A 26,175-nucleotide genomic window follows, 5' to 3' on the forward strand; every position below is an offset into this window, starting at 1 on the left:
GCGTGGAAAAAAGTTCTACAGATGAGTTCTAAGCGCCCACCCGAGCAGCGCGCGCAAATATGGCCTCCTGTTCGGCCTTCTTCTGTTTGGCAATCGCTGCTTTGCGGATCATGAGGCGTCGGTTGAGGTATTCGAAGACGAAGAGTCCTTGCGAGTTGGTTCCGATCTGCGTCGCTTTTTCTTTCTCCTCTGCAACAGCCGCAGCCGCTTTCGCATCGTCTACCGCTGGTGTGGCTGCAGCATCAGCGGAAGAGCTGCTCTTGCTCTTCTTCTTGTCTTTCTTATCCTTCTTCTCTTTCTTGTCCTTCTTGTCCTTCTTCTTGCTCTTCTTGCCGTTGTCGTCGTCGTCTGACAAGTCGGTCTTGCTGTCTTGTTCGGCTTCCAGGCGTCGGTCTACATCCATCAGGGGGACCTCGCTGCCACCGGGCCCTGGGAATGTCTTGGGTGCCAAAGTCGGCGTCGACGTACCGGACGTCGCTTTGGGGGTGCCGGCTGCAGAGGAAGAAGGCGTCGACGAAATGCCGAGGATTTCATTGACGCTGGCGAGATCGTTGGCAGAGACCATGCGTTTGGCGCGCAAGAACTTGGCTCGATGTGCCAATCGTATGGGCCGCCCCTGTACAACGTCCTTTTTGATCTCGTCGATGGCTGCTGGGTCCTTCGCGAGGGCCGGATCTGCGCCTGCTACAGCTGCTACGGCGTCGGCTTTCTGCTTTTCTAGCGCTCGCTTGCTCTTTTTGGACTCGGACTCGGACTTGTCCTTTTTGTCCTTCTTGCTCTTTTTGCTGGTCTTGCTCTTCTTGTCGTCGGCTGCGTCGTCCGCGTCGTCATGCTTTCGCTTTTTGGACGACTTTTCCTCGCTCGACTTGTCCTTTTTCGATTTCTTGTCTTTCTTGTTCTTATCCTTCTTGCTCTTCTTGCTCTTCTTTTCCGCTTCGGCGTCATCGCCTTCAGCTGCTGAAGAAGAAGACGAAGCCACAGCCGACGACGACGAAGAAGCAGCGTTGGCAGCATTGAGACGTTCAAACAAGCTTCCCAGATCGCCACCACCACCAACCCAGATATCCTTGCCATTGGCTCTCGCGTCTCGCTCGTGTCTCTGAGCCCCAATACCCTTGTTGTCCATCTTGTAGGCCACTTTCAGGTTCTCGGTAAGACCAGGCATGGTGAGACCGAGACTCTGACCGGCGGACCAGCCCATCTGTGCGAGCATGCGCTGACCTGGCGCGGCTGCGTCGTTGAGCCATGCCGTGTTGCGTGTGCTAGCAGAGCCGACGAGACGCTGCTTCTGCTTAGGTCCTGACAGTCCCATGTTGGTGTTTGACCAGCGGTATAAGGTTGATGGAGTGGTGAGGAGAAAGGTTTGTGCCCTTTCTTGTTCCAAAATCTGCTCTTCCTGCGCCGAATTTTTTGGGTTTTGTCAAAAATTCTGAAATCGAAATTCGGCAGTCGGGTTTAGGTAGATACCCGATCTGATCGGGCAAGCGGCCAGAAAGCGTTGCACAGTCCACTTTGCGGGGTTGTTGGCAGATCACCACCATCCCGACCCCACTGGCATATAGGCGTCTACTCTCGGCCACAGCGAACGCTGGACAACGCAAGCTTCATCATCCGTGCAGTTCAGCCAGGAACGATGCCTGGCATGGCAAGCTGAAGCACGCAAGCACAACCACCAACATGGAGCCTTATCTTTAGCGTAGCTCTCAGGTCGGCAAACGACTACGACCCTTACCCCCTCGAAAACCGGATCGCTGCATGCGACTGATTAAAAGACGGATTCAGGATGCCCTCCTCCGAAACCGAAAGCCCGGCGCTGCCATCCACCGAGATCTCAGCTGCCGTTTCTCCGCCTCCCTTGGCGCTTCCTCCCGCTGGCCAAGATGGTCGAGATGCACAGCGCGCGGTCGCCGGCGAGATCGATCCAGACACCACAGTGGTGGGTGGCGCCGCTGCTCCGATACCAATTCCTTCTACAGAGCAACGACCATCCAAACAGGCCGTCTCGCAGCGTCACCCATCCAACACCTTTTACCGCTCGTGCGAGATTTCCTTCATGGAGCCCGTCGGTTCCATGTCCATCGGCCCTGCCAATCGCGATGTCGTCCTGGCTGCACGCAAAGGTCTCTTTATCATCGACCTCGAAGATCCGTTTGCCCCACCTCGCTTCTTGGCCCATATGACCACGTGGGAAGCTGTTGATATTCAATGGTCGCCGCACCCGGCACGAAGCAACTGGGTCGCCAGCACCTCGAACCAGAAGCTGCTCATCTGGAACCTCGACAGGCCGGGAGATCCACGTGCTGCCCCGCCACTCACCCGCATGATGCATCGAGGTTCCATCCACAGCAGCTCCAGCCCCGTCATGCACACCAATCCGCACTTTGCCACTCAACGTAGCAGCGCCTACCAGAGCATCTATAACAGCCAGAGCTTGCACTCTGGTCTCACTGCAGGCACACGCAGTGGATTTGGCGCCATCTCTGCCACCTCTACTTTTGGTGACACGGCCATGTCGACTGCATCGCAGCTACAACTGGCTGCCCCGAGATCGTCTGCCATCGAGCATGTCTTGCACGCTCATACGAGAGCCATTACGGATATCAATTGGTCGCCATTTCATCCCGAGATCGTTGCATCGAGCTCCATCGATACCTGGACGTGGGTTTGGGATCTGCGCATGAGTGGCGGGTCGGATGGAAGTGCCAGGCAAAAGCCAGCGCAAGGGTATTCGGCGTGGAATGCGGCGGTGACGCAGGTCAAGTTCAACAGAGCCAGCGAGCATCGCCTTGCTTCCACCTGCGACAACAAGGTGCTTATCTGGGATGACCGTAAAGGCTCTCTTCCGCTTGCTACTATCGAGGCGCACGAGAACAAGATCTACGGCATCGACTGGAGCAGAGACACCAGCCTTGGCTTGGACAGGCTCGTCACTTGCTCGCTCGATCGCACCGTCAAATTCTGGGATCTTGCTTCAGACACTTCGCAGGCCGCCATCGGTGCTAGGGAGCTTGTGACCGAGGCGGAATCGATGATCGAGACGCGCACTCCCATTTGGCGAGCCCGTCATCTTCCTTTCGGCAACGGTGTCATGACTATGCCTCAGCGCGGCGACACGACGTTGAGCATGTGGGCTAAAGATGAGCCAGAGGAGCCGAAAGCGACGTTTGCCGGTCATACAGACATTGTCAAGGAGTATCTCTTTCGTACTAAGGGTGGACAGGACAGGGGTAGCGATGATCGTCAATTCCAGCTCATCACCTGGTCTAAGGATCAGACGCTACGGCTCTGGCCTGTCAGTGACGAGCAGATGCGGAAAGTGGGACACAAGCCAGGTGGAGCGATTCGGGTGCTGCTCACTCGAGCCAATGCACCCGATATTTCCTACCGCGATCCTCCTCTGGCTCTTCCTCCCGGTGGCGAGGATGCGGCTATGCTTGCGAGCCAAGCGTCGGGCAGCAACATCACCAGCTCCTCCATTCTTCCGCCCGAGCGTGCGACGAGGTCTCTCCTAAGCGGCAAAGGCAGTGGCAGCAAAATCCAGACCACTTCTCCTTACAGCTCGTCCATGTCCGGCTTCCAGAGCGTCATCCGCGACGGCCGAACCAGCCCACTCGCACCATTCGGTAGCAGTCAGGGTCGAAGGAGCCTCAATCACAGTTCGAGCCATGGCGATCTAGGCGCTGGTCTCAACCAGCTCTCTCGAAGTCCTTTGCAGACACTCCCGCGGTCTTGGGGGCGTGTCGAGGCACAGCAGGTGGCGGAGAGCGGCATGGGCCGGCTTCAGGCTGGACAATTGGCACGCTCGTTACCCAAGCAAGCGGGGGAAGAGCACATTAGTCGATTTGGAACGTCGCATCACAGTTCCAAGTATGGCGGTGGCAGTGCGTCTCAGCATAGTGGCGGTGGGCAGTCGTCGTTCAAGGTGCCTGCGAATCTGCGGGGAAAGCACGTCCCCGGGGCTGCTGCGTCGACTAAGCAGAAACCGTCGAATCAGGGTCGCTCGGGAATACGTCCTCTGCCGATTCAGGAGGAACGAAGTGGAGGTGACAAGCATTCAAAGAAGCAAAAGGAGCGCAGAGACAGGGACAAGGCGAGAAAGAAGGAGGAAATGCGCAAGCTCGACAAAGCGGCTAATTCAAAGAAGCCGGTGGGTGGCGCGATGAGGCTCGATCGAGGTCGCGCTGCCGCACCTGCCGTGGATCCGATCGAATGGATCGCCAATGTGCGATTGGAAAAGGAGCTCGACCATGACGCGAGCTTGTCCGAGGGCCAGACGGGCGGCGAGACGAGTCAAGCGCGCGACTCGGATGGTCATAGGCCGTCGCGGTTGGCTACCAGCAAGGGCAAGCGTATGGGCGGTGTCGCCTTTGGTCGAGAGGGACTCACGACCGAAGACGATACGGACGCCGAACCTGGCTTCACCCCGCAGCGGCTAGGCGACGAGATCATCGGGATCAATCGCAAGCTGCCGCGCATCGTATTCGAAAAAGTCGAGCTCACGCGTCGCATGTGTGTGCTCACCATGTACGGGCCTTGGGCCGATCACGAACCCGCGTTCCTGCGCATCAAGATCAGGTTCCCCTCCGCCTACCCGCGCCGCCCGCCGCATTTCGATCTGGAAAAGAGCGCCAACATCAGTCTCAAGACCCGCGCGTACCTGCTGCGTGGGCTGTCGCGTCTCTCGACCAAATCGGCGAAAGCCGGGCGAGCGTGTCTCGAGGTGTGTGCGCGGTTTCTGATCGGTGAGCCGATCAAGTTGTTGGATGATGATGGTGGGTACAACCATCATGATGATGATGAGGAAGGAGGAGAGGTGGATGTGACGACGAGTAGAGATGGTGCTACCGCGTCGTCGGAGTCGGAGTCGGATTCCGATGCGGATCAGGGGTTGATAACGTTCCGGCCTTCGCGCAAGGCGGCGCGGTCGGGAGCTGAGCCTCAGCTGAAGCTCAAGATGCCAGCTCGAAGGATGGGTGCGAGCTTTGGACCCAACAACGAGCTCATGGTATTTGGCGGGTCTCTCAACCACTATGTGCAGTCGCGTAATTCGTCGCGCCAGGCATCCCAGCAAGCCTCGCGGCAAGCCTCGCGGTCAGCATCCCAGGCACCCAAAACGGGTGCAGCGGCAGCGAGGAGCAAGTCCGTCTCTGCTCTCTCGCGTGCGCAATCCAGAACACGTGCGGGCACCGACAGCGAAGACGCGAGCGAGCAGCAGAGCCCCGGAGGACGCCGGGGCAAAGAAGCGGAAGACGTTGACGACGAATCGCGTTTCCTGCGTTCGTACACTGCGCTGGCGAACGCCATGTCGTCATTAGCCCGCTACTCGAGGACGGCAAGCGAAGGTGTTGCGACCGGCTACTCGGTCCGCGATTCCGACGTGGTGCAGCTGATGAGCACCGACTTTTTCGCGCGCCGCTTGCTGCGCAAACAGGACTTTCTGGATATTCTTGGCAACAATGGCGGAGAGGCCAGCTCGGCGACGGGGAAAGGAGGCGCAGCTACGCCTCTGGGGAAAGACATCGTCGCGAGGCAGAAAGCGTCGTCCTCGAGGTTTTACAGCGGCAGTGGTGCGTCGACTCCCGGTGCAGGGCGTGTTGGTGCGATTGCAGGCGAGGGATCTGGCGATGAAGGGAGGATGGGCTCTTCGCATCATGTGGATCTGCTGGGGTCGTTACCCGCGCCGGCTGCGCTGTTGGCCATAGATAGGTTGAAGGAGTCGCAGAGACGTAGGCAGATAGGTCTTGTGACGATCTATCAGCTTGTTGAGGAGAAGGAGGGCCAAGAAGAAGCGGCTGAGGCCGCGCTCTTACAGCAACCACAGGCATAGCTACAAACGTTTGGATGCAGATCGGAGACATGTCTCACAGCCTGTGTCGTCATCGCCATCCTCGACGATCGCATGCAAAGAAAAGCTTCCACCGATGGACAAGCATTCTTGACTCAAGTATGGAACGACGTCTGAAGTGTGTGTGCAGTATGTGAAGGGTCTAGATTGCCTGCAGGAGACTTCTGACTCGTATGTCGGCGTGCGAGTGTGTGCAGTGCGAGGAGCGGCTTGATCACATGCGAAACAAAGTGCAGGTTCAAGACTAACGAGCTCTAAGGTCCGGACATCGAAGCAAGGAAAAAAGAAGTGGTCGTCGTACAGGCAGCGCGTGCTCAGATGGGGATCTCGGCTCGGAACATCATTAGAGGATGTGAACGGCGGCGAAGCGGAGTTTTGATTTGAGTGGTGCTGTCCAACATCCAGCGCTCATCTGGGAAGTAACAGCTGCAGAAGCAGACGCGCGCCGCTTCTTCCCATCGGTCTACAGTACGGCTCGGAGTAATTATCCATCGCCGAGAGTCTTTTATCATTGCTTTGTTTGTTGGAGGCTGCTGCTGCTACGTGCACAAGTTGTTCGGTGCCGAGCTTTGCGATTCATTTCCAGCTCCGCCCGATAGCCTGTAGGAAGAAAGAAGGAACAAAAACGAGCGGCGGCCCAGATGCCATTGCACAGACCTTGCATCGTAGTTATGAGCTCCGCGCTCTTAGCCTCAACCCGGGTTCGGCTGGCTGCTTCCGCGTGCAAGTCAGGAAGAAAGGGGAGCGATCAGGGGTGATTTTCCTCACGAGCAAGGAACCAGGAACGGATTGGATTCCCCTTGCTGTTGCCGACTGCGAACCCTGGCCTTGATCCTGGCTGGCTCGGCAGCCTTGGCACGCTCCTGTTTGCCAATGCTTCGGCTAGAGGTCTCCTGCCATGGCCCTCTTTTCACGTTGATCCAAGAGGGGCTCAAAGCCGATGAAAGCGTGTGAGGACGGAATTAGGATTCGGCTCTGCTCTTCCACATGATGGTAAAAAGCGGACAGAATCGTACTGGGCAACGTCGGCCAGCATAGACGCCGGAACCGCCTGCTGCAGCTTGTTTTCTATTCGGATTGGGGGATGAACAACCCCTGCTCGCCGCCTGTGAAAATGAAGCTTGGCACATGCAACCGTATCAAGTGGTGTTCACGAGCCGCTTGCCAACAAGCGAAGCGCCTTCATGGCGAGGAATTATGCGTGCCAGCGTTGAGACGCAGCCTTGCCGAAGTCGCAGCGGGTGCGGCGCGCCTCGCCTCGTCCTTGGGTTCGCCTTGTGTTTCGCTCGCTTAAGTGACGAGTTCTGTCAACTGGTGGGACGTTTCAGCAGGAATGGCGCAAAACCTCGGATCAAGCGAAAGCCGATTCCCGCTAAGGATGGAAGCGCGATGCATCGGATGTTCTTTCAGTGTAGCATAGCTCGTGGACCGAAACGCCCGGTGCAGCTGCATGCATCAACACTCTCTAATCTCATCGTCGGTTGTTCCAGATAGCGACTGGCGGTGGGGGTCGGCATTCTCCGCCCACTCGCGTGATAAGCAGCGTGATGAGGGGGGATCAAGAGTAGGCTATCGTGGATTGCGAAGAGCGATCCGACCAAGCTGGTCTTGGATCGTCCAGCTGCAGCGAGCGGTCGGTAGAGCAATGCTCGCTATGCAGCAGAAACATAGCGCAACGCGCTGCACTGCACCGCGCGCACCGCGCTGCGCCGAGCCACAACCGAATCCATTGCTCTGCAGACCGGGTGTTGCTGTCAAAAAACCAGCCAGCCAGCTGCAAGTAATCAACCCTGGAGAGGAAGTTGAAGGCTCGCACCTCATCGATCCACATCAGCTCACCACCATATGACCATGAACATCCTCGTCAGCTTAATGAGTAGGTGATATTGATACTCCGTTCTTGGCTTTGGCTGTTGATGTTGGAGCGGAGAGGAGCTCAATTTCATGAAAAACAAATAAATAAACCTAAAAATTACAGAAGTTGTTTGAGTCGATTTTCGAGTAGCCGGCCCGTGAGCGTGCTCGATGCAGCTCGCCTAACTTCGACGCCCCAAGAAATTGTGTGTCTTTTTCAAGGCAGCAGCGCGCACTGTCTCGTCTCTTTCTTCTTTCTCATCTATTAAAATCTGAAATCGAACGTAAGTCGACATGGCTTTTGCGGAGCCTGTAGTCAGTAGCCGCCTGTATTCCACTTTTTGTAGCATGAAATCTACCAAAAAAAATACACAAAAACAAAATCGGAAAGATTTTTGGAGGCTCTACAGTACAGCACCCTTGGGTTTTCTCATAAGCGGGAGATGAGACACCAGACGGGCAGCTCTCGACGCACCCTACCCGGCACGCACCCGCACCGCACGCACAGCTTTTCACTGACTACTGACTGGCCTTCGGCGCTTCCACTTCGTCGCTGCGTCCAACAAGCCAAAAAGATCAGCTCACTCTCGCTGTTTCCTCTGCCGCGGCCGCCCCGGAGCTGTCATCATCCCTGCTGCTGCCCCTCTTGCCTCGACGAACGGGGTTCGCTCGGTGTGCCTTGCTTTCCTTTCTTTGCCTGTCAGCCACTCCTCAATCTGGGCTAGCAGACGCCGGACGAAGATCGAAAGCCTTGTCTCCTGTCCCTGTCTTTGTCCTGCTCCTGTCCATTGCCGTTGAGCAGCAAGCAGCCAGTCATTTTTGCCCATCTTCCGACAAGCCCAAAACAGCCCTCATACAAACACGCTTTTACTCCATCCGCCGCTGTGGGTCGACGTGCGTCCTTCTTCTCTCCCTCTCTCTCTTTGCAACTTCATCTTCTCTTCTCCGACCTGCTCCTTCGCCTTTGCTCCTGGTTTGCTCGATCAACGTCACGTCCACCGTTCTCTAGCCACCATCACCACCGCAGCCGCCTTCTGTCTCGTCCTCAGTGATCATTTGTCGAACCTCGATCTCGACCACCTTGCTGCTGCTGCTTTCTCGCGTTGTGACCAGGTCTAATTGCGGTTGCTCGGTCCTCTATCACCTCCTCAGCTTTGCCTTGCTCGCTCGCCCCATCCAGGCCGCCATTTGACCTCGCAGCGCTTGCTCTCGGAAATCTCGGTGTATTGTCGACATCCGAGCCTAGACCCTCGATCCTCAACCATTGCCAACCAGCGAACACCACAAGGCCTTATACTCACGTCGTCGTCAATTTCGTGACGTTTGCAAGACTGTTCACGTGCAAACGACGGCGTCTGTCGGTCGATCCGAACATTTCAGTCTGCTTGCCCGAGTGCTGCAACTGAGCGCGTCAACCTTCGGCGTTCACCCGACCGCACATCCTCTTTGCAATCCTTGCGTATCGCTGTCGTCATCTCATCTCAGCTAAGCTTTCCTGTCTCGACGCCAATTCGCTTCCAGTCTCTGCGGAATCCGCTCTTTGCGGCAGCATTCTGGGCTCGCCTGCCTCCGCAGCAGCCTCAACACGCTCAGTGATCCGATCGGCCTCCAGCGTCGATCACCCCAAGTTGCAACCCGTTGTGAACCACGACGACGACCGTTCGAAGCAGCACCGCTCTGCACACGGCTCTTTTCAGCAGACTGCGCCGAGCAGGACACCGCGGCGGCGGCGGCAGCAGCAGCAGCAGCAGCAGCAGCAAGAACGACAACAGCAGTAGCGGCTATTGGGATCCCGTCCCGTCCAGCAGCCACAGTCTGAGTCCAATTGAGCGTGGTCTTGCGGCGATAGCAAACGGCTGCGCTCATTCAAGGGTCCTGTCGGTCGTTTCTCGTACTCACTCACAATCAAGTCGTTCGAGCGTGCCTACGTGCCTACGTGCCTTGCTTCTGATCACCCGGATCGGCCACTTTCTACGAGCTTGCGTTTGCTCGTCCAAGTACAACACAACAAAATTGCGAGGCTCACTCTGGTAAAGCCTCCAGGCGTATACAGTCAAAATGGGAAACTGTCTTTCCTCAACGGATCAGAAGGAGGCCAGGGACCGGAGTGTGGCCATCGACAAGCAGATCGAAGAGGACAGCCGCAAATTTAAAAAGGAATGCAAGATCCTCCTCCTCGGCTCGGGAGAGTCGGGCAAGTCGACCATCGTCAAGCAGATGAAGATCATCCATCAGAATGGCTATTCCAAGGACGAGCTGCTCCTCTATCGACTCACCGTGATAAAAAACCTGGTCGACTCGGCACAAGCCATCGTGCTTGCTCTACGCAAGTTCAAGATGGAGCCCGAAATGCCCGAGAACCGCGAGAACGTCGATGCTATCTTGCAATACCGAGTCGATGCTGACCCGGGCGCGACGCTGGATCACGCCATGGCGAGGAAAGTTGACTCGCTGTGGAAGGATCCTATCATCCCCGCTATAATGGAGCGCAGCAGCGAGTTCTACCTTATGGACAGTGCCGCCTACTTTTTCGACCATGTCAACCGCATAGGCCAGTCCGACTACGTCCCCAACGAAAACGACGTGCTCCGCGCACGTTCTAAAACCACCGGCATCAGCGAGACACGCTTCAACATGGGCCAGTTGTCAATACACCTGTTCGACGTGGGAGGACAACGGTCCGAACGTAAGAAATGGATCCACTGCTTCGAAGCGGTCACGTCAATCATCTTTTGCGTTGCCTTAAGCGAGTACGACCAGGTGCTGTTGGAAGAGAGCGGCCAAAATCGCATGGCCGAGTCTCTGGTCTTGTTTGAGTCGGTAGTCAACAGTCGATGGTTCTTGCGCACCTCAGTGATCCTCTTTCTCAACAAGATTGATATTTTCAAGCAAAAGATCCCGAAGCAGCCATTATCCAAGTACTTCCCAGAGTACAGCGGCGGACCGGATATCAACAAGGCGGCCAAATACATCCTGTGGCGGTTCACACAGACCAACCGAGCGCGGCTGAGCATCTACCCACATCTCACGCAAGCAACGGATACGAGCAACATCCGGCTTGTATTTGCAGCCGTCAAGGAGACCATTCTCACCAATGCGCTTAAGGACAGCGGTATTTTGTGATTGGTCAGCGCAGAAGCGACGGTAGGCGACGGCAGCGTTGTACGATCGAATCTGGCCGCTTTCTCGAAAGGTCTGCTGCAGTATTGGACGTTCCAGCATTGGACTCTTTGGATGCTTCGTCCACAACTTGTGCCACCTGGGAGCTGAAGTTGCGCTCCACCTCTCCTTTTTTACTTTCGTAGCCTTGTTTTAATGGAATCCTTTCTACTCCTTGTTTGTCTTTGTATCGCGGCATCACTGGTCAAAGCAACACCGTCAATGTCACTGTCACAACACTCGTAGCTCTTGCCTTGTTGTCGCCTCTCCACAGTATCTCTCCCTCTCTCGTCCTCTCTCGCTCTCTAGCTACATTACAGACAATCGCAGCATTATGTCACGTTGAGATCCGCGATTGCGTTGTTTGTGCGGCAGCATGACCTGCACGTCAGCTAGTTCCAAGATCGAGCTCAACAGCACCGTGGCTTTTGCCGAGAAAGAATGCGTGAGAAGAGCGAGCGTCCAGGACGGAAGAGAGAGTGCCTTTTGGCTTGGCATTGGCGTCGGATCCAACGACCAGCACACGGGCGGCTAGTCTGAGAAAGTCGCCTGCTTGGTGTCTCACCCCCACATGGCCGTTGCGAAGCAGGCTGCTCGCCGGAGCGTTTCTGTAGGTTGCTGTTGTGTGACCATCGCTAAGGCGCACGGCGGACGAAAAAACAGACCGTGCTCCCCGCTGTTTCCCACGCTTTTATTCCTTTGACCGTATCCTCGGCATTCTCCCATCATCGGCGAATGCGCCGTCGTCCAAGGTACGCAGAGAGAAAGATTGCGCACAAAGGATCAGGAACCATTCATGGGTTCGATGCAGACTCGATCAATGGCTTCCGTCGGATAAAGCAACGAGCGGCCGTCCATAACAAGAAGGCAAAGCGTTGTGGCAAAGGGCCACAGGGCCACGGGGTGCAAAAGATGATCGACTCTACAGAAAGCAAGAAAAGAAAAGAGCGGATCAGCCGTGTGAACAACTCCGCTTATCCGCCCATCAGGAGCCCTCTCCGTCTCGTGTGCCCGCCTGCCCGCCTGCCCGCCTGCCTGCCTGCCTGCCCGCCCGCCCGCGCGCCCACCTATCTTGACACCTGAACCCGGAAGCCCATCTTCCGCCCTCTGAATCACTCAGACTCACTAGCACCGGAGTGTTCGCCGTTTCTTTGTCTCTCTGATTCTTTCATGGCATCACGGCCCTGCCGCCTTGATGCCGCCATGTCCGCCGAGAGTTGATGCTCGCTCACCTGCAGTTGCGCTCGTCCATCGTCATCGCCGACGTTCGTTGCAGCCGTGTCCTTGATCCTGTGAAACTGAAACGGTAATCTGCGATTCGAGTCTTGTAGCTGTGTGTGCACGTTCTGTTGGCTCGGCTCGCATTGCACCGCATCGCATCGGATCTGCTGCAGAGAGCCCGTTTGCGCTTCTCGGCTGTCTCGCGTGCGTACTCGCTGCTCTCTTTCCACTTTCTTCTCCCCAGTGTTTCCCCACCCCAGTCGGCTCTTCTGCCTGTTTAAAAACAAGATATGCTTGCCTCCCGAAACTGGATGTGACTCTCGTTCTCTCGCCTATGACATCGACGAAGTGTTCAGGCATGATCCCCAACGGAAAGCAACAGCAGCCCTATTAGGTCCCACAGAACACTGCTGCTACGACGATAAGTAACCTATGCACCTGCATACTGAGCCACAACTTCTCTCTCTTCTATCCTGTTGCTTCGAAAGAAAGGTAACCTGTTCATGCTCAAAGAGCACGACTGCCGAACCACTTGCATAAGAGCGGCGAGCAGCAACAGCAAGACGGAAGGACGGATGTCTTTCCTCTGTCGTTGCAGGAAGGGGCCTCGGTCGTCTCGCCTGGCGTGGTCTCGGCTGTCCTTTCGGTGCTTCGCCTCGTTGCTCGCTGCTGAGTCGTGTTCCTCGTCCCAATATTTTTTCCCTCTTTTTTACTGTATTGAATCTTTTGTGCCAGCTGAGAGGAGTGCAGCTGGCTAATGCAGGTCGTGCAGTTCAGCTGTTGCCCGTTTGCTCGTAGCTTCGCACAACGGTTCTGTGTCTCAGGGCTCAGTCTCTGCCATTCGCTCTTGGTCTTCGATTGGATCGTTTCTGCTCCTGCTACCTCCCGCCTCTGCCTTTCGCCTGCCGACCTTTAAGCTTGCCTTTTCCTGTCTGATCCTTCCGGTCCTCTGCACCTGCGTCTGAGTTTCTTTCTGCGGCTACCTGCTGCTGCTGTTGCTGCCGCTGTCTTTTTCCCCCCTCATCCCTTCGAGCCACACCGCCGGTCCTTGAACTACCCCGCACACCTTTCTGACCCCTGATCGTCACTCACCCTGGCCTGAGTTGTTTCTGCTCCTCACTCTCTCTTTTCCTCTCTCCTGATATATCTTCCCTACCCTTCCATCTCAACCCCCGAACCCGGACATGCTCCTCATTCTACTCACCTGCTTTCCATCTCGGCCTTAGCTCTGAACTCGGACCGTCTCAGCACCGATACTGTGCACTTGGATCTCGACCATCGACGCGACACGGTTGTTCTGTTCTTCGGTATCCTTTCAGCTGCCTTCCCGCTCTCTCTCAACCATTTCATCTCATCATCACGGATGCTCCCCTTCTAGCTGCCAACGCCGTTGCATCTGCTTCTACGAAGAGGATCTCGAAGCACCACTTCTGATCCGTATCAGAACTCACCTCTCCTCACGTCTTCGCCATGCGTGATCAACCGTGCCAGTGTGGCTGCGGCTTGAATGCTGCCAGCTCAAGCCGCATTTCCTTTGATGTAGCCGCCGCGTCGACCGGCATTGCCGCTCGCGCAGAACGCCTAAATGCTTCCAGGCGGTCTCGCTCGCTCGAGTTGCCTCTCTCCGAGCCCACTTCTCAGGAGAGTACGTCTGACGAGTCGGAAGCTCTCTGGCCCACATGCAGCGGAGTTCGGAAGCAGGCTCCTTTCGCCTTGAACAAGAGCTTGCGTTCGCTGCCCACGAGTGGTGACAGCGTCTTGCTACTCATGATCATGCTGCTTTGCTCGTGTCTCGCCACGGTCGTCGCCTCCGCGGTTCCTGCTGTGACCGCGATGGGCGGCGTCGACAACATTCTAGCTATCTCAAACACAAGCAGCCTCGCCATGCCCACCGCAACAGCTTCTCCATCATCCGTCGCTCAAGACGGCAACAGACAGCTCGCTGCTGTTGTCACCAACGCTGCCTCCTCCAGCGCACCTGCCAATCATAACATCAGCATCGGAGTGTCGCAGCCCGTCATGTGCCAGCCCATGAACATCACTTTCGATCCAAGCCGCGGTACGCCACCGTACACGGTCATGATCAGCTTCGAAGACTACTGGCCTGTTACGATCGATCTGCCCGCAACCTACGACGATGCCACCAAGGATCTATGGCTCTACCAATACGATATGCCTCTCTTCAACGGAAATACGTCCAACCCCTCGTTGATCGTCTCTGTCACCGACTCGACCGGTCTCATGTCCAACTCTTCCAGCTTTGTTCAGTTGCAGAGTCCTGCCAACGGTGCCACCTGTACCGCCTTCGAGTACTCCAGTTCCTTCATTTTTTACACAGAGCACGCCGCCTCCATGTGTCAAGACTACGAAATCTTTTGGAACGGCAGCTTTGCCCCTCCCATGACCGCCATCTTTCTGCCGGAGGCGGCTCCACCCATTTATGTCACCGCGCCATCCTTGGGTTCGATGACCATGAACTGGCTCGTGGCCATGGCCGGAGGCACGCGCTTCCTTATGACCTTGGGCGATAGCCGTACCACGAATGGCAACGGCGGCGTCTCCAAACTCAACATTGTCGCCCTCAACGAATACGTCAGCAATGACTGCATTGCGCAAGCCAATTATCCGCACAAGCTCTTTGCTCCCACCACCACCGCAAGCCCTGCCAGCATCTTCCCGGACGCCACCACTACGCTTGCCTCGCTCACCACCAGCGGCGGTAATGTCGCCACCGTCACCGTCATCGAGACCATCAAGAACGGTCGAAGAGTCAATAACAAAAAGGGAGGGCCCTCTACCGCAGCATGGCTTGCCATCATTATCATTGTCTTTCTCATTGTCGCCGCTGTTGGGGCTGCGGGTGGCTGGTTCTGCTATAGGAGATACCAGAAGCGAAAGCAGAACATCCGCGCGTGGGACTTGCCCAAGGATGATCCTTCCGTGCCCTTCAGTGCCAATCCCAACATGCCGATCGCTCCGGGTGTATTCGGCCGCACCGTGACCGGGAACGACTCGAATGATGCCAGCGCACGCGGAACGAGGGCAACAGCAGAGCACAGCAGTGTCTCGGACGTCAGCAACAACGACCCCTTCTCTCTATCTTCACGTCCCCTTGCACGCGCGCCTTCGGCTCGTGCTTCGCTGCGTAGCTGGACCTCTAGTGCTTTCGACCATCTGCAGCTGGCGACTTCGGGCAACCAGAACGGCGGCCGCCAATTCAATTCATCCGCTGACGACTACGCCATGATGGAGACCGCTGCTGCATCTGCAGGGCTTGCTCTGTCGGATGTTCGAGGTGGCGCAAATTATCGCTATCCCCGCCCTCCTTCCAATGGCTCTCGAGAAGGTTGGTCGCCCACCGATACGGCCTCCCGTACGTTTGGCTTCTATTCGGACGACCCGCAGGCGCTGGACAATAGCGCCTACCGCGATTTGCGCCTTCCTCAGCACCGCACCGGAAGTCCGCCTCTGGCCTCGCGCACGATGAGCTCGGATGGTGCCTCGACCAAATCCACACGCGTTGGCCCTGGCCCCACTTATCGCCCCGACGCGGCGTCGCAAGCGGCATATCAGGATCTGCTGGCCAACAACAACACTACTTCGCCTGTCAGCGGTGTCGAGCGTACCTTCTCCTTGAGCGCCACTCGGTCACGGACGTCTGGCTCTGGCCTTTCGCCTACCTCGCGGACGCACGGCTGGGCAGAGATTTTCGAGGGCAGCAATGAATCTACACAGATTGTGCGCCACTCCGACGCTGGGCTCTTGCTGGACGACAATGACAATGGTGACGAGCTCATTAACCTTGGGCAAGGCCGACTGATGGAGCTACCGCCTGAGTATGACACGATCCATCCGAGTGACAGCAGGTTGCAACAGCAGAGAGCTGCTGTCCACGCAAGGGACGCATCTCGGAACGAAAATCCATTCGCCTCGCCCCAAATAAGTCCCGTGCAATCCGACACACGCGGCCTTGCTTCGATCGACATCTCGGACGCTGCTCTCCGCCGTCCGGCCGAGGTACACGCCGCAGATCTGGTCGACGAAAACGATGACGAGTCGGCCTTCTGGGCGCACTGAAGCTGTTCTCCAGCAGTCGCGGTCGGTCAATGCTTCCGCTACCCCCCCCCCCCCCCCCCCCCCGCGCGCTACCCCCCAGCCCACTGTCTTTTGCATTCCATACATTGTTCTGATTCTCGCACCACACCACATACCCCGCCGGCTCCAGCATCTGCTATGTTGCTGTTGCGCGGCTTGTCGATTTTTTTCTTCAGTGTTTTGCGAACCGGCCTTTGCCGTTGGCCCGCAACATCACATGTACACTAAGTTGAGGCCTCCGCACGCTTTGTCTCTGCATAATTTCATCGAATTGTCTCTCACCATCGGACGATCTCAGCGGCGACGCTCTGACTCGGCCTTGCTTTTGCGCTGCCGGGTGGCTTTGTTCGGAGCATCTCTCTGTTGTGTGTGTGGTTATGAGCGCCGACTTTGTTTGAATGTTTTCGGCGCAACTTTTGGCCATGTTGTACAGGTTTTGTGGTACAGAAGACGAGGATGAACGTCTACGGCTGCTCGAGGGCATTCTTGACCAGTTCAAATGTGGTAAATGTGGCGGCAGCGGCGGGGACGGCGCGGAGGAGAGTGGGGGTCAAGCCGACCCAGAAGGCTCTTGCGCCCTCGGAGGTGTAGATCTGTTGGGCGTGTTGGGAGATGTACTTGAACAGGAGGGGGCCACCGAAGCCTTTGGGGAGTGGGGAGTCGGTGAGTTGGATGCGGCTTTTGAGGACGTCGAGGGGGTAGCAGGCAAGCCAGTTGCAGATGCCGCCGCAGGAGCCGCTGAGCATGAGCGCCCAGACGGGGAGTGTGGTTGCGCCCTGTGTTGAGTTTGAGGGCAGGTAGGTGCGGAAGGCGGATTTGGCGAGCTCGAAGCCGGTGTAGAAGCCAGCATAGGCCGGCACTTCGCGCAGGACGGTTACCCAGAAGCCGCGCATCACGCCGCGGCGCAGACCGTAGTTGGTATACACCTGGCGTGCGACTGCGCTCAGCTTCTGCGGCTTGTCCCCCCCTCCCCGCGCCGAAGTGATCTGCGCCTGCATGCGGATCTTGAACAGCTCGACAGGGCTCGAGAGAACCGAGTTGACCCCGCCTGCAACCGCACCCGCCGCCGCGATCTGCCCCGTCGACAGCCGCTGCGTCTCGGGCGAAATCACGCGCTTCGCTGCCTGAAACGCCGTAAACAGCAGTGCGTTCTGCGCCGCAATCCCCAGCAGCGGAGACGCCATACCCTTGTACAGCGCCAGCACACCCTCGGTCGACACGGTGCGTGTAAGCACCTCCATCGGCCCCCGATACGTCCCCGGCGCCGCAATCTGCGAACGCACTTTGACCGTGTCCAGCGGTTGCCCCACCATGACTTGGGCGCCTCCCGCCAGCGAGCCCGCGATCAGGTCCACGGTGGGCAGTGTAAATGGCGGCCACGCCGCATCGGTGTATTTGGTCGTCATGGTGGTGTGGTGTGCGCGGCGCCGTTGCTGTGCCCAAGATACAGTTGGTCGGATGGTGGCTGCGAGGATCAGTGCAACGCTGTGGGTTTCGGTTATCCATATGTGTGTTTTTGGCTTGCGGGTCGTGCACGGCAAGAAGAAAAAGCACGTCATTTCACAGTCTGAGCCTGCCAACCAACCCAACGTCTACGATATGACTGGAAATGCATGTCTCTCCTCACTGCACACACTCTCACTTCAGTGTCATTAAGATACGACAGCTATCGATCAACTCTCCAAGTCGCCCCTAGCCTCAATCAAGGTATGCTATAACAATCACATTGTTCATATTAAAGTTGCACATAGGGTGCAGGCGGCTCACGGCAGAGGTTCAAAGTTCTCGCGCTCCACCCATCCCGCAACGCCGTGTTCAGAATGCCCAAAGAGATGCACCTCGTCGTGGTCAGCCACCCTGAACAGGTCTCCCACCGCATACTCAACAAGCGGATATCCATTCTTGCTCGCAGAACCCCGCGATGCGGCAGAGGGGCTGTTTGCCACCGCTGCCACCGTGCCCATCACCTTTGCGGCTTGACCTGCCGTCCCCGACTCATCTTGGCGAGCAGATACAGGTGCGCTGGGGTCGGACGGCACTTCGTTCGCCTCCACATCCAGGCCTTGTGCAGATGCCGAGTTGAAGACGGTATCAGACTGACCGAAGAAGCCCGAGTTGAAGGTGAGAGCCGGCAGCTTGGGGGGTGCAACAGGCTCGCCAACTGCGGCCGAATCGCCTACCGCCGGGGTGTCCTTGCTAATGGGTGTAGGTGGGTCCGAGCTGAGACCGTCGACGAAGAGCTCGTGGGCTGTATCTGCCGACTGCGAGTTCTTGCGTGAGCCCACCGCCGAGCTACTACCCACTGACCGAAGAAGCCCAATCAGACCACCGCCTGACTTGGCCGTGCGAAGTGCCGACTGCTGCTGTTGCTGTTGCTGAGAGTCGCCCACGAGTGGAGCCGCTCCAATCGGAGCTGGCGATCCTAGCAACGCCGGCTGACGCAGCTGCGGCGACGCCGACGCGCCACGATGCGATCCCAGAGGAGGAGTGGCGAACGGACTCGGACTCGCTCGTGCACCGATGGTATCCAACATTTCTTCCGACCCCGCTGCAGTGATCGACTCGATCTTCTGGCTCATGCTAGTCGCGTCGGGCACGCTGGATGCGAACTCGGCATCGGGAAGCGCTCGAGACCACTGCAGCGGCGAAAAGTGGGTGGTGCTCGATGGACTCAAGTTGCCCGCTGCGAGCGAATCGCTGTCCACGCTCAAAGACGCCGAGCGAGAGGCCCGCTCGTCAACACCAACGCTGCCACCGGCGCTAACGATCCCGCGGACAATACCGAGCGACTCAGCAAACTCCGAAATGCTGCTGTGCAAAGGCCAGAACATCTTGACCGGGTTGAGGTGCCGCATCGACCTTTCATTCGTCTCTGCGTTGTTCGCAATGTCCGTGTTACCCTCGGGTCCGTGACTCTGCCAGAAGCCGATCAAGGCACGATGGACGCGTAGATGGTACGAGGCTTGTGTGCGCGAGAGCGACTCGATGCATAGATCCAACAACGTCTGTACGCCGTAGTTGAACTGCGGCAGTTCGTCCATTAGCTGCGTGTGGAGAGCAACGAAGGCGGCTGCGCTCTCGGCGAGCTTCTTGTCCACCGCTTTGGAGCCACCGCGTGAGATCTCGGTTTGGTAGCGAGTATAGTCTGGCTCGCGATCGTCGCGCTTCGCGATCACCGATTGCGGCAGGGCAAACAGCGCTGTGATGCGGTGTACGGCTGGCTTCAGGCTCGAGCTCATCTCGACGTCTAGTTGTGCCCAAAATTCGCCGAGCAACGTGTCTTCGATCAGCTGAACAAAGGTACGAAGACGGTTTTCCGCTTCTGTACCGGCAGTGATCTCGTCAACGGCGTAGGCATTGCACCATTGGTCGAGGAGACGAAGCTGAGCCAGGTGCGCATCCTTGATGCTCGACGACCACGCTGTGCATCGCCTTGCAAATGAACTTGTCGACTTTTCCAGCTGCTGGAACTGAGCGACCAAAGCCTTGTACTGGCCATCATCGACGAGCACATCTTCGGCTCGGCCAACCACAAGCTTTCTGACCTTTTCCTGACGTCGCAAGAGCTTCTTTGTGGCTCCATGCTGCATGCGTTGACTGGTACTGCGCTTGGTGACCCTGCCGCTCACGATTTGCTCCACAAGATCCTTGCGTTTCTTGACCTCGTTGATGTTGTCTGCCACCTTCTGAATCTCGACCGAGGCTGCCGACAGACTCTCCATATCTGGGTGCTTGCTGCTCGTAGACGCAAGAATCTGCGATAGGAGCAAGGGATACTTGAGCACACGCTGCACCGGTTTGATCAGCAGAGACGACAGATCCCACGCATTCGTGTACGCCCGTGCTGCCTGCGTGCATTCGCTAAGGAAAGCGCTGACTTTAGGTTGCGTAGTCAGCAGCTCCTGCAGCCTCGCCATGGACGCCTCGTGTCGCGAGCAGTAGGCCGAGTAGACCTGCTCAATGCGTGGCATGAGCTTGAGAAACGCCTGCCCAACTCGGTCCGTCTCTGATTCCTCGATGACCTTGCCTTGAGCCAGCAGCTGGCAGGCTTCGTCGGACGTTCCGCTGCAAATTCTGCCAACTGCGCCCTCAAGGATGACCACCATTTCATCTGCAAATGCAGCGCATGTCTCGAGCTGAGCAAAGACAATGCGTACATCGCTTGCACTGAACGGGGCATCGGGCGATCCCGCCGGCAGGGTGTCCGCCGAACCAGCGGACCCAGGCGACAGAATCCCTGACGGCGTCGAGATGGACGGCGTTGCAAGCGCGGACGAAAGAGGCGATGCGCCAGGGTTGGGCATGGTATTAGGCGTGCCTGAGCTCGGGATGTGTCCGATTACCGGCGACAAGGCATTGCCTTCGATCGAAAACTGGGATGGCAGTCCTGCTGTTGGGTGGCCCGATAGTGCGAAGTGACTTGCGTCGGAGGTCTGCGAGCTCTGCGAAGACACCGTGAACATGGAAGAGCGATTGCTTGGATTGCTCGACGTCAATGAAACGGACGATGCTGTTTGGTTGACCGAGCTCGGACTGGCGAGGGCTTTATTGACAGTAGCGTCCGCTGAAGCATTGCGGAAAAGCGCTCTTTGGGGCAAAGGGCTTCTACCAGGAAGGACACTCGGTCCAGGGCTAACGGCGGGTGTGCCTCCACGCTGCTGCAAATGGGACTGCGAGGATCGGCTGTGCGTGGATGGCTCGGGCGAGGCAAGCTGCGAAAAGATGCTTGCAGACCGAACGCTCAAGGGCGACAGAGGCGCCGTAATACCGGCCCTCATCTTGGCTCTAGCTAGGTAGATGTCTCGAGCCACAGCGAGGTCAGACGCATAGGCTTTCTCGGTTTCCAACAGTTCGCGCAGAACAAACCATCGCCTGACGAACCGCTTCTGCTCCTGTGACAAATCGTCTTGTGGGATGGACCAAGCCGGCGTGGTATAGCTGGGACTGCGTGGGAGAAAGTAGCCGCCATTGTTGCCGAGTTGCGGTGTCATGAGGTGGCCGGAAGCGGGGGACAAGAGGTCTCGAGCAGTGCTGCCTGAAGATGATGCAGAGCGGACCAAATTGCCGGCACCCGTGCGATGGCCGCTAGGTCCAGGAGTGGCGGAACTGCCGGGGGTCGGCGGCCCGCTACCGGATGCGGTTTGCAGGTCGACAACGGAGGTTCCAGGACTGACTCCACTGGTGTATTGCAGAGGTGAGTGCAAGCCATTTGCAGAAGCGTGGCTCGCAGCCGAAGCCGATGCTTCGCTCTCCAGAGGTCCATCGTACAGTCTGCGAATGACGGGCCGCGAAGAAGCGTCTGCCTTCTTCGACTTGCTGTTCCTTCCAAGCCGGAAGGTTCCGGAACTTGTGATCGTGCTAGTTGCATCGTTGCTGCCATCTCGATGCGTGATATCGCGCGCAAAGGAGAAGATCTTGCTGCCTGGCCCTTCCTTCTTCTTCTTGGTGCCCGAGGAGGTTTCTGAACTGAGAGAAGGCGTGGAAGCACCCATGCCAAGAGGGTTCTTCAGGTCCGTGAAAGAACTGGCGGCATCGCTTACAGAACGCTCGTGCCTCCTCGCCACCCATCCGACCGTAGAGTCGGTCGACGGTGCACGTGAAAGCTGTTGCGTCGATCCAAAGGACGCTTGTGCGGGCGAAGAAGAGCTGCTGCGTGTTCCATGCGCCAAGCCGGAAGAGCGGGATGGAACGTGAGCGAGAGCTGTGTCCTGCGACGCGTCTTGCGACGCGGCAGCATCTCGAGATAGGACGTAGTCCCCGCTCGTCTGCCTGTCCATGGGTGAAAATTGAGCCACATTCGAGGTCTGGGCCTGGAGATCGGTGAGAGACGGCGTGGACACTGAGGCTGGAATCGGACGCTTAGACTCTGCAGCGTCCTTGGAAGCGGGGCGGAGCAGACAATCGTCAGCTGTTCTGGCCATCGAAGGACCGGGGAAGACGCCACTCGTGTGAACAGAAGCAGGAGAATTGCCAGAGACGGAGGGTGTACTGGTGACACTGGCTCCAGACGGTCGCTGTTTCCGAAGAGGATTCTTGGGTGGAAGTCCCGGTCGCCTTTGCTCGCTGGGAGAAGCCGCTGTTTGCGAAGCAGTAGACGGGCTCGCGTTGGATTCGAACCGTGCGATCTGTGTCTTTTCAGGTGTGTGGTAGACTGCACCTTCTTCCGAAATTGCATTGGCCACCATCATAATGTCACGCAGACTAGAAAGAGAGCCTGAATAAGTATGGCCGCTGTCAGCCGTTTTGGGTCGGCTTGCTCGCTGTGTCGAGCGACTGGTGTACGAAGCGCCTGCTTTAGGAGATGCAGCGGGCGAGGGACTGCCTTGCGAGGTAAGGGGACGACGAGCCGAGCTCTGGCGGGGCGAGCTGGTGGTACGCGGTTGTATCTGAGGAGAAAACGGGTGGTCAGATCCCGATCGTGGCCTTCGACGTGGAGACGCGGGTACGTCTGTCAGCGAAGAGGGTGACGCTGCAGCCTGTTCAGATAGAATCTTTAAGGGTGAAGCGGCGGATGGACTGTTGCGACCGACGTAGCCATGAAGACTGCTGCTCCGAGGGATTCGAGATCGGGAGCCCGCTTCCAGTGGCGAGACTGCCATTTGTTGCGACATTGCACCTGACTCATTCGAATGCGAATTGACTGTGGGTGAGCTAGGGTCTTGGCGATCCGGGTTCGCACCGGCTTTGTACGATAACGAGCGTTGTAGCTTCGGTGAACCTTCCAGGTCGCGTTCTGTCACCGCAGGCAAGAGTCTGATAGCGCTCGGCACTTGTTCGCCTTCGGTTGCTTGCGAAAGCAAGCGAGTTTCTGAGGACATGCCGTTCGCACTTTCCGAGGGTGCTTGGCGATATTGAAGCCCCCTACGACCGCTTACTTGCTTGTAGAAGGGAGCGTTTCTGGCAGCATCCTCGACTTCAGAGTTGATGGGAGGATCCAGCGGGGAAGGAGGAACCGAGGTGGAAGTAGATGCGGCGGAATCCGAGTTCATGGATGATACGGAGGGACGCGACTTGAGAAAGGCAGGCTTTTCTTTAAAGCGCATCGTCTTGCGGAGGAAGCTGGATGCACTACTGGCCTTGCGAGCGGTAATTGCGTTCGCGTTCAAGTCGCCATTTGCAGTTTCGCCTATGCCATCGTCATCGCCGCGACCATGTGACTGAGAAGACTCTGCGTAGTGAGACAAAGCTTGAGCTGGGTCGAGGAGATGGCCATCGGTGTAATCTCGAGAGTGGCGATCGCTGTGCGAGCCTTCTGAGTGAATGGAGGGTGAAAAGTGAGGGGATCTAGGCGATGGCGTCTCGGTGCCTGAGCCAAATGAGGACGCAGTTGGGGATGCCGAATTGGTGGGTTTGAGGCCGCCAAAGATGCGGGAACGCAGACTGAGCTTGGAGGGCACTGGTGCGAGCGTCTTGGTGGACTGAATGGATGACGGCGCTACGCCAGAAGATGAAGATTGCGCATTGACGGAAGGCTGCGATTCTGTTGGCTTGGAGCTGATGCTACTCTTTGACCGCGGTCGAGTAGCAGTTAAGTCATCGGGCCGCTTCAAGCCGTTGGTAGACCTGGAGGTGGAAATGGCTCTTGGCTTGGGGTCAAACGAGTCACCCACGGAGCTCGTTGGGATTATACGGGTAGGCCGAGCAATTGCATCGGATCCACGAGATGAAGGCGGGTCGCGAGTGGGCGAGTTGGGCTGCTGCCATGAGTTGGCTGAGAACGACCGCATGGAATTGGACGACGACCAGGCGGGCCCTTCGGAACTGGCAACATGCTGAGCCGAGACGGATCGCTTGGTGGGTGTTGCGTCGTCGCGCTGGTGTTGGTCTCTAGATGCAGACTTGTGCTTGGATGGTGGAGAGCGATAAGGGCCATTGGGCGATGAGTGGGCTGCTGCTAGGTGAGTGGGGGATGGCGAGCGCGGAATGTGCGAGAGGCGGATAGGCTCGGGCTGCAGGCTTCCCTGGCGCGACTGTCGAGGCGATGTCAATGGCGCTTCGAATGAGGAGTAGAAGGAGACGGGCGAGGCATTCCGGTCGAAATCCTCGCCGCGCGAAGTTCTTCTAGCTTTCTGCGTTGGTGTGGAGGGACCGATGCGTGAGCTGCTACCAGCCGAGCGGATCGACTCTCTGTCTGAAGCAGTGCCTGCAACTTCGGAGGCGGACGCGAGGATAGAAGAACGAGAGCCGCGACGATGGCGTGAGCTGGCACCGGGCGAGCTAGCCAGTGATGACTGATCGAAGAAAGGGTCGGCGACGCCGGGCGCCGAGCCCGGCACCGATAGCTGAGGACCGTAGGATGGTCTGCGATGGATGGGCGAGGCTGCCGAGATGCTGGAAGGAGAGAGGCTGCGCTGAGGGCGCGGGTTGGCTTCGAGGAGCGGCGAGCGCGAAGAAGATGGTATTGAACGAGGCGAAGACAGTGTGGCGATGTGGCCCGCTCAGCGAGCCGAGTAAACTGCACAGTAAGCTTTGTATGGGCAGTGGCGGGTATAGTGGCAACCTGTGAATGCCAAGAGTTGCAGCAGCTAAGAAGTCGGTGACAGGGATCGATCAATAAATCAAGATGGCTTGCATCTTTTGCGTGAAAGAAGAGCGTCGATGGAAGCTGACTTGGGCCGGAATGTCCGATGTCCGTGTAGGGCGTAGCGGAGGAGTAAATCGATGCGAGTACGGAAAGATGTTGTTCTTGTTCCGCAAAGTGATGAAACGGTGATGGTGACGAATCAGAAGTGATGGGAAGGTGATGACAATGTGACGGAATGGAATGAGATCAAGAATCGGATGTTGTCCGATTTGCACAGGCCGATTGTAAATGAAGCCTGAATCGCCGGTGCAGCGTGGTGAAAAAGCGAGCAAGGGTGCGACGCTACTCAGCCCAGCGGGAAAAAGAAAGGCGGCGGCGGCGTCTCGCAGATGTGCGTGGGTTGCGCGTAGCTTTTGGCGTCGAGGCACAGTGAAAAGGAGCGTTGCCTCTTCATGCAGCCCTGCAGCTTTGCAGCCATGCAACTCTGGAGGATCCCGCATTGCATGTTCTGCGGCGTTGAATTGAGACAACGGGAAGGAACCAACTGCATCCCTCTGCCTTTCAATCGTAAGTAGACCTGACTTGCACAGAGGCTACCAGCACGCATCGACAAAGAAGAATGAGCTGTACTTTGGATGACGGTCGATGTCGACCGTTGTTTGCGACGGGTGCCAGAGGGAGAGGATGCATGTTGCAATGCCAGAGTCCGGACTCTGCAGTGCAGCATCCCATGTAGGAAGCTGAAAGGCAGCTTCCGCGCCTTTCCGATTCCGCTGCTGCTACTTGTCGATCTCTTCTTTTCTCTTGCAGCCATTGCAGCCACTGCGCATGGAAGCACACTGTCGACTTACTTGTACTCGAAGCATTGGTGATCAAGCCTACGGGAGCTTTTTCAGCGCTGCTGAACAAGGCCGTCGGACAGCATTCCTCAATTGCGGATATAACGAGATTACTGCGGAGAGAAAGGCGCAAAATGAAGAATGCGGGATAGTGTCGCCTCAATCGGGATTTTCTCATAAGCTTCAGCCGATCAGATTGGTCGACTTGTGTTAGGTCTTTGTTTCACCGAAGCCTTAGAAAATTGTGCGTCCTCGCGGTCGAACATAGGACAAAAACTATGCATTCAGAACATTGAGAAGCCGCGATGACACCGGTCGGCGAAAGAGGTGGTCTCTCCAAGGCCCGAATTCACCGTTTCGTCTGCATCATCGTTCGCAACGGTCAATACCACCCGTCCGTCCCTATGCCCTTCCCCACACAACCTTACCCTTGGGAAGAAGTGCGGGGTTGCAACACGGATGCGCACCCCGCACTCTCACGGTTGCGAAACCCTGATGTCGTATCGCCCACCTGATTGTGGGGTCGCTGTCAAAGAAAGTGACCGGTCCCTAGTTGTGGCTCCGCAGCAGTCTGCCTCCGTCGCCCTTCTTCCGCCCGCCTAACTGAATCGGATTCGCCGAGTGCCAATCGCTCTTTC

The 26,175-nt window shown here is 57.3% G+C and overlaps 6 protein-coding genes across 6 annotated transcripts; 3 read left to right on the forward strand and 3 right to left on the reverse strand.

Annotated features, from left to right (window-relative positions):
* Nucleotides 1-28: 28 nt before the first annotated feature.
* Nucleotides 29-1,312, reverse strand: EX895_002424 (uncharacterized protein; the record flags this gene model as incomplete). The annotated part of the gene is made up of 1 exon (XM_029883023.1): nt 29-1,312. The coding sequence occupies one exon, from the start codon at nt 1,310-1,312 to the stop codon at nt 29-31; it is 1,284 nt and encodes a 427-aa protein (XP_029740778.1).
* A 471-nt stretch (nt 1,313-1,783) lies between these two features.
* Nucleotides 1,784-5,827, forward strand: EX895_002425 (uncharacterized protein; the record flags this gene model as incomplete). The annotated part of the gene is made up of 1 exon (XM_029883024.1): nt 1,784-5,827. The coding sequence occupies one exon, from the start codon at nt 1,784-1,786 to the stop codon at nt 5,825-5,827; it is 4,044 nt and encodes a 1,347-aa protein (XP_029740779.1).
* A 3,930-nt stretch (nt 5,828-9,757) lies between these two features.
* On the forward strand, nt 9,758-10,822 carry EX895_002426 (uncharacterized protein; the record flags this gene model as incomplete). The annotated part of the gene is made up of 1 exon (XM_029883025.1): nt 9,758-10,822. One exon carries the CDS (start codon nt 9,758-9,760, stop codon nt 10,820-10,822), a length of 1,065 nt encoding a protein of 354 aa, XP_029740780.1.
* A 2,727-nt stretch (nt 10,823-13,549) lies between these two features.
* Nucleotides 13,550-16,156, forward strand: EX895_002427 (uncharacterized protein; the record flags this gene model as incomplete). The annotated part of the gene is made up of 1 exon (XM_029883026.1): nt 13,550-16,156. The coding sequence occupies one exon, from the start codon at nt 13,550-13,552 to the stop codon at nt 16,154-16,156; it is 2,607 nt and encodes an 868-aa protein (XP_029740781.1).
* Nucleotides 16,157-16,638: 482 nt separating this feature from the next.
* On the reverse strand, nt 16,639-17,580 carry EX895_002428 (uncharacterized protein; the record flags this gene model as incomplete). The annotated part of the gene is made up of 1 exon (XM_029883027.1): nt 16,639-17,580. The coding sequence occupies one exon, from the start codon at nt 17,578-17,580 to the stop codon at nt 16,639-16,641; it is 942 nt and encodes a 313-aa protein (XP_029740782.1).
* Nucleotides 17,581-17,937: 357 nt separating this feature from the next.
* Nucleotides 17,938-25,564, reverse strand: EX895_002429 (uncharacterized protein; the record flags this gene model as incomplete). The annotated part of the gene is made up of 2 exons (XM_029883028.1): nt 17,938-24,525; nt 25,550-25,564. The coding sequence occupies 2 exons, from the start codon at nt 25,562-25,564 to the stop codon at nt 17,938-17,940; spliced, it is 6,603 nt and encodes a 2,200-aa protein (XP_029740783.1).
* Nucleotides 25,565-26,175: the final 611 nt, after the last annotated feature.

The sequence above is a fragment of the Sporisorium graminicola genome, chromosome SGRAM_14 (genome assembly GCF_005498985.1).
Source record: "Sporisorium graminicola strain CBS 10092 chromosome SGRAM_14, whole genome shotgun sequence".
NCBI lineage: Eukaryota > Fungi > Basidiomycota > Ustilaginomycetes > Ustilaginales > Ustilaginaceae > Sporisorium > Sporisorium graminicola.